This window comes from Ambystoma mexicanum, chromosome 5p (assembly GCF_040938575.1).
Source record: "Ambystoma mexicanum isolate Mex_15411 chromosome 5p, UKY_AmexF1_1, whole genome shotgun sequence".
Classification (NCBI taxonomy): domain Eukaryota; kingdom Metazoa; phylum Chordata; class Amphibia; order Caudata; family Ambystomatidae; genus Ambystoma; species Ambystoma mexicanum.
Genome location: NC_090930.1, coordinates 67,583,067 through 67,596,556, shown reverse-complemented (window position 1 = coordinate 67,596,556; position 13,490 = coordinate 67,583,067). Strand labels below are relative to the sequence as shown.

At 43.2% G+C, this 13,490-nt stretch overlaps 1 protein-coding gene across 3 annotated transcripts in view; it reads left to right on the top strand.

The window, feature by feature from the left end:
* LOC138480733 (arf-GAP with Rho-GAP domain, ANK repeat and PH domain-containing protein 1-like) overlaps window positions 1-13,248 on the top strand; it is a 691,830-nt gene extending 678,582 nt beyond the window's left edge. For 2 of the 3 annotated variants that reach the window (XM_069612452.1, XM_069612453.1), the window contains one exon: window positions 3,584-7,691. In XM_069612452.1, the coding sequence (XP_069468553.1) occupies window positions 3,584-3,740 (157 nt within the window). In that variant the 3' untranslated portion in view covers window positions 3,741-7,691. Of the gene's footprint in view, window positions 1-3,583; window positions 7,692-12,015 lie in introns of those variants that run through there. The other variant, XR_011274121.1, reaches the window with a different exon arrangement.
* Window positions 13,249-13,490: the final 242 nt, after the last annotated feature.

The following is a 13,490-nucleotide window of genomic DNA, read 5'->3' as shown; positions in this document are numbered from 1 at the left end:
TACATTTGGAAAACGTGTTGCAATAACCTATGTAGGGATGTACTACTTGACAAACCATGTATCGTTGTACTCCCTACCTATGTCTATCTCTATGCCTTATTTATTGTTTGATATATTATCATTGTATGCAACTTATGTAACCATTGCCTTAAGAAATGCGCCCGGTAGCCTCCGGGCCTGGTCTGCGCTATACAAATAAAACAAATACAAATACAAGTACAAATAACACAGATGGCAAACCAGTAAGCAGCGGTCACAGCAGGCTTGCTTAGCAGGCTGAGTTCAAGCTGGGAAGGCTTTGCTCCTGCATGGCTTTGACTCCATACCTCAGGGTTATTTAGTTCTGATTATGGGTAGAGCCATGCTTCTGAACTGGTGATCTCTTGTTGGTGGGCACAGATCGAAGATGTTAGGCATGTCCCGAAGTGTCCGTTTTGAAATTGAAATGGGCGAATCAGAGAGTTCTAGTGGGTTCTTCGAATAGAGCACTCCACATAGATACCCCCTTTAAAGCTTTCCACCTTCTCAATTGATGACCCTTACTTTATGGGTGCTATATTCAGACCTTGTGTTCTCTAGGCTAGGTATGCCGAAGCAAGATCTCCCCAGCGCATACCCAGGATGCACCATGCACACAAGCCATAATACCTTCCAAATCTACCAAGTGTCTAGAGCAACTAAATCTAATGAGAAATTAAGAAGTTTATTAATTGACATCTAATAGAGTCAAGGTTAATTAAGGATGTTCACAGATGTAGTGATGCGCCGGCTACATTTTGTCACACACCTTAAAAACAGGTCAAGGCACCCACAGGCAGTTCACCTGTGGGTCCTCATGATTACATGTGTGTTGTGTGATGATACATAACACATCATTTACATTATGATAGCTGCTGACTGTTAAGACATTTTTAAGATCAGCCCAGATCTGACTGTATTTTTTGGTGCAGCATTATTTGCGCCTTATGGATTTATGTGCGGCCTACCACTAGTTGTGTTTACCGTTTGACACCAGGGGGGTAGCAGAGTGGTAGCATTGGTTTCATGTCATTTCCAAAAAATTGTCTTTCCGTTTGAAGAACATTTCTATTGGAACATTTCTAAATTTCTGTTGTGAACACATTTTGCCAATATCAGGTTAAAGACATTTCCTTTCACACTTTTGTGTTGTTTGTAGTATGACGGTCAGGATAAGACGTTTTGTACACAAGCACAGCTTTTCAGTTATTGACAACCTGACACAGGCAGATCCTTAGTTTTTGGGTAGAAACTCCTCTTTAGAATAGGGTCAGAGCAGCATTTTCCCAACCCTTTTTCATTTAAATAAAAGTCTTTAACAAAAAAACATGACAACTTTGTGCCTGGATTTCATTTCTGATCCTTCACATTTGGTGTCCGTAGTGGGATTGGGCTCAGTTGACATAAACTGTGGAACCCATAAATTCGAGAAACTCAGTAATAAAGCTTTCAATCCATCAATTTCCCCAGAGCACTCTATCGGATTTGACTTGTCCAGTAGTCGGGTAGAACTGATCTCACCCAGGTACCGAGATTTGAGAACTACTGACTTAGTCCACATTCCTTCTCCTGGAACCTACATTAGACTTGTCTCTAAGTCATGTTTAGCCTGGCGGCATGGCCTCGACATGTTGGCAGGAGTTATAGATCCTGACTAAAGGGGAGACACACAAATCCTGATACAAAATAATGGTAAAGATGCATTTCAAGTGAAGGCGGGGGAGAGAGTAGCCCAAGGGATTCTGGAAAAGGCTCTTTTTCCTCAACTCCAGGTAATTAAAACCTCCGATAAAACCGAATGAGGAACCAAGGCTTTTGGGGAGGCAGACAGACGTTCACGTTATACCAGAGGGCTGAGAAGAAAGGAGTGGTCCAGCATATCAAAGGCAGCAAAGAGGTTGAGAAGGATAAGGGCCCAAGGTACAGTGGGTAGCAGAGATCATCAAATAGCTAAACCCAAACCCAGATGCACAGTGGATCAGCAGGTGCAATCAATTTGTTTTTATTTAAATGCATTCATCCCTTTCACATTTAGTGCACGTGTTTGGAAAACAGAGACAATTTTGCAGGATCACAGGGTGCATATAAAATACGCCATAAGTGACCACATACATAATGCTAAGAGATGGGGCTGGGCTCAATCAGGAGGATGAGCAAACATCAGAATGGAGAAAGCATGAGCCTGGGCAGTGGACAGAGCAGCATAATGGGCAAAGTCAGCCCAACATCAAAGTAGGAAACCTGGACAGAACATCATGGTAAGCAGGTTATCAGAATATAGATCATCTCATGGGATGGAAACACATTGAGCGGGTGTGTCAGGGCGGCCAAACCAGGAACTAGACTCTTGCTGGAGCAAATGGCTTGCCTTACTAGAATGGCTTTGTGGGGTGACGGCCCTCAAACCATTTACTTCATTCAAAACAAAGCGACATAAGTATTAATAGGGCAATTCCTATTGGACCTCCTCAACTTAATGATGGTCAACACTGTCCCACTGGCTTGCCAATGTCCACATGAGACCACAGATATCACACCTTCAGTGCTCCTCTGTGCCTTTCATACATTAGACTCATGACGCCAACGACCTTATCTGAATACAGAACAATGGCGTCAAACCTAACTGAAATGCTTCTTTGTGGCACTGCAAGGCTAGACATACTACCTTCTCTGCGGCCTGATGGAGTCGAGCGCGACCAGTAAAAAGGTCAAATCTATTGTGCCCCAACCTATGGTGCAAACCACAGATGAACCATTACAAATACTGAGCACTACCACCTCCAATTCCTTAAGAAAGCCATCTTTACATTTGGAAATAGACACAAGATCTGAGTAGTCCATGTCCCAGTACTTGTTGACTCCCCAATCTCACCAAGGCCTTCCCATCCTACTGCTGTACCTCTCCATGCCCCACCGGTATTACCTTTCAGTACTGAAGGGACTCATGTTCTGCAAGTAGTGTATTTCAATTTACCAATAAATACAAATGACAAAAATAAATCTACCCACATGCATTCCTTTAATGTGGTATTGTATACCTAAACCAAATGACATCATCCTTGATGGTGCTTATACACCAAAAACTGTTGATATGTTTCAACCAGAGGTTATTTGCAGCTTTCCTCAGGACAGAAATATGATTTATGTTTAAGATTCTATCTCCATGACATCAATAATGTTTGATATCAACATATGAAAAAACTGATAAATACTACCAATGATGGAAATTATGTTAAACTTAGAATTACAATTCAATTCACCTTTTTATCATACGTTGTCATTGTAGAAACATGTACATATATACTGGCATAGTCCCAGTTGGATGAAGTAGCTATGTCAGGTATCCAGGCAAATTTCATCATTAATTATTTCTGCAAACCTTACTGACCTAGCACGGATGTAGAGTTGGGAGAGTAGACCATTACCCTCACTGTGTGATGAGCCTATCACCTCTTTCAGAGCAGCGTGATTCAACTGTTTACAATTAGATCACTTCTGGAACCTGACCTTTGCACCAATGGCCTTGCCCCTGAGTGAGCTCTAATGTTCTTTCCTTTTCTCCTAGTGTCCACCTTCAGTCCGGCGTGAACAAAATGACGGCATACAACTTGTCTATGGTTTTCGCACCTACATTGTTCAACAACATGCAGGATCTTGGGGACAGCTCGCGTCTGCTGCATGACTTCATCACACACTATCCAGCCATCTTCAACACGCGATGACCGCAGATGGACACCACAGCTCTGGTGGGAGCTGATCCATGTTCTGTGCAATGTTCAGTCGGTTTCATGAGATTCTCGTGGACTAAACGTCCCTGCACTTTAAGAAGACTTTGTTGTTTTAAGTGAAAAGAGAAGACGTGCCTGGCCAAAGTACAGAGGTCTTCACATTGATGATTGGATGGAGTCAAAGTACCCACAAAATGTTACCCGGCAGCATGTCAACAGGGCTAGATATCATTCAAATAACCCAAAGCTGCACACTTATGGGGATTGGCTACATTGGGTTAACATAGCGCAGCACAGCTCTAGGCTGGGCACAACAACTTGGTATAACCTTTAGTGTTAATAGATCCGAAACTGTGTAGGACTAGACAAGCCTCACTGTGCCCATCGAGAAGCTCACATTTATGATTAGACAATATTCATTGGGTTTACATGGTCACCTTGAGTGCTAGACACAATCACTAGGTTCACATAGCAACTCCCCTTTAGGTCTGGCAAACATTACAAGTTTTCAAGAAGTACAACCATCTATGACTGGACAACCATCACTAGGGCCACAGGACCACTCGCCTCTAGGGCAGGATGTGACTGCATCTTCTCCTCAATAGTAAGACGAAATATAGACCAATAGAATAGTTGAGGTGAGAGGGAGATGGCCAATGGATGATAACAGTTGCACAGAATAAAGATGAGTTAGAATGCACAGGATCTAATCACCAATACACTGTGCAAGAGCCTCTCGCTCCATTGCAAATGACTGCAGCAGTGAGGAGATCTCCCCCCAAAGCAGATGGGATCTGTGTCATTGGGGAGGCCTCCCTGCAAAAGAAGAAATATAAATACTCTACTCTGAGTACAAGAAGCCAAACCACTCCAATTCTTGCCCCAGAGAGATTGACATTTAAGTGGAAGTCAGCAGCTTGGAAACCAAAGCTCAGCATAGCCACCCGCAGCCATTTTGAAGCCTAGACTGTCCCTAACATAAATACTCCAAATAGACATCATGAGACTAATATTTGCAAGTCTTACAAACTTTGTGAATGGAGTAGCAGAATGGCACTCTTGACATGGTGGGGATCCACGTTAAGAGGATGACAACCTCCAGAGCACCCTTGGAATGATGAAGCAGACGAGATGGATCCTACACTCCGAGGCAATGCACATGCAAATCCCTACCCCATTATCTGAACGGTGGTCCAATCAAGAACAACCTCTCAAACTCTTAGCATACTGTGAGGGTCTGGGAGTAAGAGACGGACACAAGGTGACATATTGATTGATAAAAACCTTTATTCATGACAAAATGAGTGGTGTGACAAAGTCCTACATAACTCTCTTTACGAGGGGTTTCCCAGTCTCAATAAAATGAACTAATGATACTATCATTGACAGGATGTCCAGATTGTAATCCACCATCCTGTGTCCAAAACCTATCATACCACTCACAAACTAAACTTAAGAAAAAGGTGAAAAGGGAAATATCTCTTGCCTGCCGACCTGCAGCCTGATATTATACTTAAAGGCAAATGTTTCAAATGAAAGTACACAAACAGAGTAGAAAAAGCAAATATAAGTTCCATACGGCTTGCGGTTGACTCCCTTTGCCCAAAGCCTTTCTTGTATTCAACAAGGTTTATTCTCTGCGAGCAGACCTGCTACCTAAGGCTGCAATAAGGTAAAATAGCCTGGCTCTTTCTCCCAAGCTGCGCTGCAATTCTTCTTCTCAATAGTTGGGGTCCCAGACCCTGTTCACGGTGCCCTTCTTCTTGGCCCACTCTCTTGCCAAGTAGGGTACATCAGGTTCTTCACTTCCCAGTTTTGTCTCTCTTCATCCACTTTCACCCAAAGCCTTGGTTTACTTTCCTGCCAAGATCTCCGAGTGTTCGCAACACCTATAAAGTTTGTATTCCTCTTAAGCATAGTTTGTGGAACACTTTGCCAGCCAGGGTCCCAGACCCCGTTCAAGTATTTATTCATAACCTTCTTGTTCTCCAATCTCTCTCTATCCCACAGCCCTGCTTTACTCTCCTGCCAGGGTCTGTGACTGTTTCTTCATTTTTCACAATTCCCCCTCGTATTCGTAGGGGTATATCTTTGTCACATGGGTCCCAAATCCCCTTCACTGGATTCTTCACATTAGCATCCTGCTTCACTCTTCCTTTACTCAGCAGCACTGGTTTACTCTCCTGCCAGGTTCTGTGATTGTTTTTTTCATTGCCATTCAAAGTCTCTTATTTCAGAGGGCCTGATGCAATACAACAAACAGTAAAGTTCCTTTCTTCTTAGGATTTCACATATATAACTTCTTGGGTGATTTACTGTTCACCCCGGGTCCCCCTGCGCCGGGCTCAGACCCACTTTAACACAAAACCTTCAATTGGTTTCCCTCCGCCGGGCTTGGACCAAATGTATCTACTTTTCCAAACTTTCTCTACTTCATCAAAATCTGAGACTTTTGACTGTGCGCAGGATTTTGCTTACACTTTCTATCTCTATGGTTACGGCTCCTTGTCGAAAAGGTTAAAGGAACTTCCCTCCTTGCAATCCCCTTCTGTCTTACCGTCTTTCTACTCTCGTACAGCTGCCGTCTGGAAACTGCTGTTTCCTCATGTGCTTTGCCTCGCTCAGAGTGTGCTCTCGTGCTCTGCATTTTATCCATGTGGGGAAGCTTAATCGAAGTCAGGTGTGTGTGACAATCAGTAATTGCCTGACATCGCCTGACCATTGTATTGGGACACGTCAGGTATACTGCTCGGGAGTTAGTCTGTTTTCTCTCATAGTGGGCTGTCCAAATAAAAATGTTCATGTTGTAAAAGGGGGAGGAGGTAGTATTTCTAAATATCCTACCTGGTAGGATGGGGTAAAGGTGTTATAGAGAAGGGGATACCGTGTCGAACCATCCAGTGTCCCACTCCCTGAAGATCCCACACCCAGTTGATCCTCCCACACTGGTCCACCCCCAGGAACTGGATCCAAAAGCGATGGCTGTGTCCTGGCCACCTGGATGACAGATCCCTGGGAACTAGTGGGTGAGACCTCTTCTGGTTTCTCACAGTACAGAGAAGAGGTTGGGGTAAAGGTGGGATGGTTAAAAGGGTACTGTGCACTCCCTATTTGGTCACTGCTCTCGACAGGGTCCTCCATCTGAGTACCACCCCAGGGGGACTCTGTGGCCTCATCGGGGGCAGGGGTTAGGGGGTGGAACTTCCCCATCTAAAGGAGTGACAATGCCTTGGGATTTGTCACAATACCTACAGCCACCTTTAAGCATGATCAAGTCATAAGAAACTGGACATCCTTCTGACCCGTCGGGGACGGCGGCCCTTTGCATAAGCATGCACGTCTCAGTGCTGGCTCACATTTTTTTATTTTTTATTTTTCATTTCATGTACACCAATGCACAACTGTTTATGGTTTTTAATTGATTCAAAGCTTAACTGTAAATGTACATGGCATGGACATTTTACCTGCCCGGAGCATCTTTGAAATGCCCTTGTGCAAATCTTTTTGGAACACACTTGCACAAGAGCATCTCAACGATGGTCCAGTCAGCTATAGATATGCTCCAGATGTAGGTTTTGTGAAGAAAGAGTTTGGCGCTGTGCTAGTCCAGTTTGAAAATCAAACAAAATCCAAGCTTTGAAACCTTGTATTGGTCTAACTGAAAATATTATGCTGAGATGGTAGCTTCATTAGCTTTCGGAGTCCTAGAGACTTTTTCATCAGATGGCGGTCACACAGTCAATGTGCAACAAAGAGAATCAGACACACAGCGTCCAGACCAAAAACTCCTTCATCAGATGGTGGTCACTCGATAAATGAGCAACAAAGAAAATCACACACAAAGCGTCACATGAATGTATCAATATTGGATTATAAGAAAATGTGTAGTGAACATCTGATGCAGTATTTTTGTATGTCCAAAATTAAATGCTTCAACTAAACTGGGCCATGTTGTTTGAAGCAAATCTGTAGCTGCCTGGATCATCTGTGACATGCACTTGTGCATGTGTGGTTCACAAGGATTTGCACAAGGGTAGCTCAGAGATGCACCAGGCAGGTCCTCATTTAGTCTAGTTTTGGTCTGAGGTACAGGAGCAAGTCTGTGGCAGCAGGGGCCTCTTCTGATTTGCTCCAGTGCAAATCTTTGTGACTCTGGCTTATTGTTTTCATGTATCAGGTGTTGGTGGTATTTCACTCCTGTGCTTTGTTTAAATGGGAGCGGTATCAAACTGCTGCGATAGGGTACATTTGGGTTTATATTGATGTAATGGGAAACACGTTGCTAGACTTGTTGGGCTAAATAATATAGCTCCATGTTTGGCAGATCTATCTCTAGTCAAGTCAACTGACCCATACAAACAGTTTGCTACCAGACATCTTCATTGTCAAGATAAGGGCAATCTGTAGTGCGTAATTTAATTTTGGGCCTACCAACATCTTTACTGTCTGTGTCTCACCCTATAGTTACAGGAACATGTTGCTCATTTGGGATGGTTTATATGAATTGTTTTCCAAGTTTCATCCCCTTTATCACACACCGCGTCATGGAGGATTGGAATTGTGTATATGCCTCTGAAACACACATGTCCTGATGCGACAGTGGGAATAGAATTATTCATGACTTAGCTCAGATTTCTACCAGCTCCCTTTATATCTACAGACTTTGGTGTGGTCTCCAGTCGCTCTTGTACGTTCCTTCACAGATTCCTTTGGTTTTTATTAAGCCAAAATGATATCTTCCTTGTAGAGTAAGGCACTCCCTCACAGGTGTGGGATACCTTGCTTCCATCTAGAGGTGATGGTTCGAAGACAAAAAGGAGCCTATTTTAAAAAGCGGTCTGTGCTGCCAAGGACTGCTAGGGTATATGGATTCTGTGTGTAAAAGGATGGCAGCAGAGGCCCCGCGCTAAACACTGTAGTAGACATGTGAGCAGACTATTGGAAGCTTTCAAGGTCGATGGAGAGTCAGAAGCAGACCATTTGGAGCCAAGCATGGCACTGGTCAGTTGCAGGGTTTTGCAAGCTTTGGCCCTCCAGATGTTTTGTACTAAAACTCCTATCCGACCTAGGCAGCATAGTCGACAGTGAGGGGTCCTGGGGGCCTAGTCCACAACATCTGGAGACCCACAGGTTGGAGACCCCTGGACTATTGGGTGCTGCCACAGTCCTATGGGCCTATGTGCGCAGGGCACAGTTGCTATGTGACCCTTCAAAGCTGACTCCGGAGCAGTGTGAAGAGGATCCAATGGAGAGCTGTGCCAAAATCAGAGTTCTTCTACAACGTACATTGTGTCCTTGAACAGGCGATGAAGATCACAGTTGAGAAGAGCAATTGGACCGGGAAGATGTAGCTGGCCAGTTCTCTTTTTTTCACAAGATGAAGACTTGTGGGAGTTTAGACTCCAAAGCCAGACCAAAAGGAGAAAGAGTAAGACCCACAATGCATCAGTTGGCAGGCAAGGAGTGTGATCCAGCTTGCCATGGTTTACCCATGCTTCTATTCTAGTGTACTTCTAAAGGAATGGAAAGGCATGCGGCATGGTCCAGCACCAATCAATTGGGCTATTCCATGTTGTGCCAAATGCCTGTGGATGTCGGCCAGACCCCTACATGGAGAAATGCTGGCTACCTCCAATGTGTATGCTGATGAGTCCATGTGAGATGCAGCCGGAGTGGACAATGTATGCGCTGATGAGAACCGGAACTTTAGCAGATGCTGAACCCCTGGATTCCCAAGTGGACTATGGAACTTATCGAACAAGAATGACTTATGCATGTAAGGGACTGGATCTAACCCCATATGAGCTGCAAGACCAAGACGCTGACTGGCAAGACATCAAAACCAGCGTGTGCAAAGCACATCCACAAGCATTGTGTAGATTGTGTGATCAACGTTATGGGTTGGAAAACCTGGACTGGTCCACTTAGCCCTTCATCCCCTTTTGCTCCCATAGAGTGACACTGGTTATTCCTATTGAAACATTTTGTTATGCCACCCAGGGCCCTAAGGCCGGCCTTGCTTATCTCTCTAATTAGGGTGTGAGTCTTTACAAACAGCATGACCAGATATGTATAAACAGTAATGGGGTGTGATAAGTCTCACCAACCCCCTAAAGGGACTACCAAAACCCCAGTCCGATGTAACTCGAGGTTAACAGCCCAGATTTAAGGCCTGTCGTACTTTATATGTTCTCTCCCTCAGAATGGGGTGAGACTTTACAAATGCATGCACTCCGGTGTGGTAAAAGGCAGCCCTGTGGGAGGTAATCAAAGGCCCCAAACCAACAGAACTGAAGGGCCCACTAAAAAGAAAATGACCTGCAAGCATTTAAAACCAAAACTTCACACTGAAAACAGGCATATTAAGGCAGACTGTGGGGGTTTCTGCAAGTAACATAAGGAAGGACCATGTGAAAAAAGTCCTACCTGTCATTACAAAAGGAAAAGCAGCATTTTAATTTATCAAGGAAGAAGAAATTCAAAGGCGCCTTTTACATGAAAAACAGGATTTTTAAACACTGACACCAAAATGGCTTTGGATGTATGTTTGCAGTTTAAAGCATAGAAAATCAACGGGGCACAGTGCCAACTCGGGAAGGATTAAAACAGCCTACTGAATGGCTCCATAATAGTATTATAACAAACATAGGCTGTTTCAAATATCTGACCTACCAGGGGTCAAATTATATTTATTCAAAATATGATTGAAATACAACTGCAATGCAAATTAAAATTCAAACCAAAATACAGGATTTGACAATACATACATTTGATGAACAGAAGAAGTGTCCAAAGGGATTATTCACAAAAACCACACAAGAGGATATGCAATGTTGTTAGCTCAACCCTAATGCTAATGTGTACAGAAATTATACATAGAGACCCAACATATTTCTGTCGACATTGCTCATTTGCTCGACTTTTTCAGGGGTAAACTAATGCCAATTTTATCCCTGGGATGGAATCATTTTGCTATAAATCCTCATCAAATAGACTCAACCGTCTTCATCTAGTGTGTGGAAACCACCAAACAATTTTCTCCATTCACCCGACTATCTATTGTTCATCAGGAAGCACATAAATCACAATGAATCATGAATAACACCATGAATGTGTATTATTTCAAACTGATCCCTGGATGTATCTAAGCCAAGTACAAATGGTGGGTCTCTGGTCAAAATTCACGAAGGAGTCCCTCCACTGGAAGCCTGGCTTGCATCCCACTATTTACAGCTGCAATAAAATGTGGCTTGCATGAAGGGTGTTGAAAACCAAGTTTCCCTAGACATGCTGAGGGCAGTTCTGTGCAGGCCAAATGTCTAGCAGGTGCATACTTTGAATATTGAGGGGTGGTCTGAAAACAGGGGTGGCAATCACAGATGAACAACAAACAGACTAATAAAAACACTGGCCAAGAGAGACACATGGCCCGGAGGAAGTTAAGGGACGCTCATATTTGCACTTATGTAGATTCCCTTTGTATAAATGGACTGTCACAATTATTGCATTTTCCCAGAAACCACAAGTCGCACTGATTACATGTGTGTTACATTTTTTAGATAATTTCCAGGCGATTGTGTTGATATACAATTCCTTCCTCTGTGATTTAGGGAATTGTAATGACCAGCTAAAAGGTGTTCACGGCTGCTCTGAACATGTTGCAAATTTGAGAACTGGTGGAGGGTAAAATTAGGAGTGTGGGGAATACACTACATGTTCCTAATGATTATGCTTTTTGTAAAAACGCTTGTAAATTGCCAAAAAGCCGTGCAACATAGTGCAAACCCGGCTGTTGTTTTATTAAATTCTCCATGATTAGCTAAAGCAGAATATATATATATATATTATATATATATATATATATATATATATATATTATGGCAGTTACTAGTAAAATTATGAGGTTTTACCGCACAACTAGATTTTGCCAAATATTTGACATGAAAACAAAAGGGGATTTCAAAGGGAAGTTGCCATGTGTCTGGTCCAGACCCTTAAACCAATCTTTAGTGAGAAGCTAGACTTGGGGGTAGAGAAAAGGGGAACTTTCCAATCCTGGTTTGCGAGAATTCTTGCAGGTGATCACCCAGTATTGAAATCTTGTTGGTGTCATGTGACAAAGTGTTTAATTACATCTGCAACTAAACATATTGAAATATATGGAAAGCCTTATAAACTAATACAGTCCCTTTTTAGTGTTTATACGTACAGAGAACCCTGCAGAAGGTATCTTTTCTAATTACCTGACCTCTATCTGTTTGGTTGCTAGGAGACTCATGAAACGGAGGAAGGCGAGTGTGGCAGTTACAGCTGGGCATATTGAGGCAAACCGAAGATGAACAGCTGAGCGGCAGATAAGGAACTGTGGTTGTGAAAGACTTTGACCAATCTCTGCCAATCGGGCTGCTGACACAGAAGTGCTGCTGGGAAGAAGAAGTTTCAGATCGTAAATTGCAGTGATTGTTATCGTCCAGACCCGGCATTAATAAGAAAGTCTGTTGCTGGTGCTTGCGACGCATGATTAAACAACGAAAGCCTGAAGGTAACGGGAAGCTATTAAAGTAATGAGGCGATCGTTATCACCTATAATTGAATGAAAGCGCCGTGCTGTCACTCGAAGACGGGCGTTGATAAACTGTATGGCAAACGCCTGTTGTTAGACGAGTGTGAAGAGGGAAAGTAGAGTAATTAAGGTTGAAAGAGGGACGTGTGATGAGTCCCAGGCGACCGTTGTCGCCGTGAAGACTTAATGAACTCAGCGCCGTTTCGCTTTCAGTTAGGGAAGTTATATACGTAGAAGGCGAACGTTGTCGCCGCAGGAGGTGGAAGCGAAAGCGCTGTTGCGCTATGAACTTTCCAACTAGACGCCGTTGTGCTACTGGATAACCTACAAGCCCTGATTCACTACGGAGCTGAGAGTGTGGGGAAAGAAGGCAATCTGCCCTAGACAGGGAATAGAAGGCTGGCCTTGGGACAGAGAAATGACATCAATGAGGAATCAGAGGCGATTTAAAGGAGAACCTCTTAATAAGTACTTCTCTACAATGAACAAAAGGAGCCTGTATGTTAGAAGTGTTTAATGATACAGTCAAATGGGAAGTTGTTAGGAAACTACAACGTGGCTCAACATCCAGGTGTCATATACAATTGTTTAATAAACAAGAAGTTAAAGGAACAAGAGAGCAGACCAAAAGTTCTAAGATTAGAGTTACAGGAAGAGATACAAGAAGAAAGAGAGAGGAAGAGTCAGGAACAGGAGAGATAACTTTAGAGAAGGATAAAAGCAACAGCAAAGAAAAGGAAAGAACCTCAGAGTAGGAAAAGACAATAAAGAACTATATTGACTCCTACCTGAACTTACCTTCAAGTGACATCCTGGTACAGAAGCTGGAGAAATCGAGAGAAGACGTATCCTTTTTCCAACAACCTAAATATTTTTTTTTTAAAAAACATTTATGTTAATAAACAAATTGGGTTCTCTTCGTAATCCATACAAACTACACATTGGCTCAGAGTTTTATTCATAATATTCAGCTGTATTGTTACATTTGGTGTTAGAGTGGGATTATCGAGAGCGCCCTGGAGGACCTTATCAAGACCCTAAGCGAGGGACACCAATTATTACAACAAGCCTTACAAATGCAGAGCCAACAAGCTCAGGCCGACAGATTAGCGTTCCAGCAAGTGTACAAATGCAGCAGGCTCATTTACTTGAAGCTACGAATGTTAGAAATAACCCTCAAG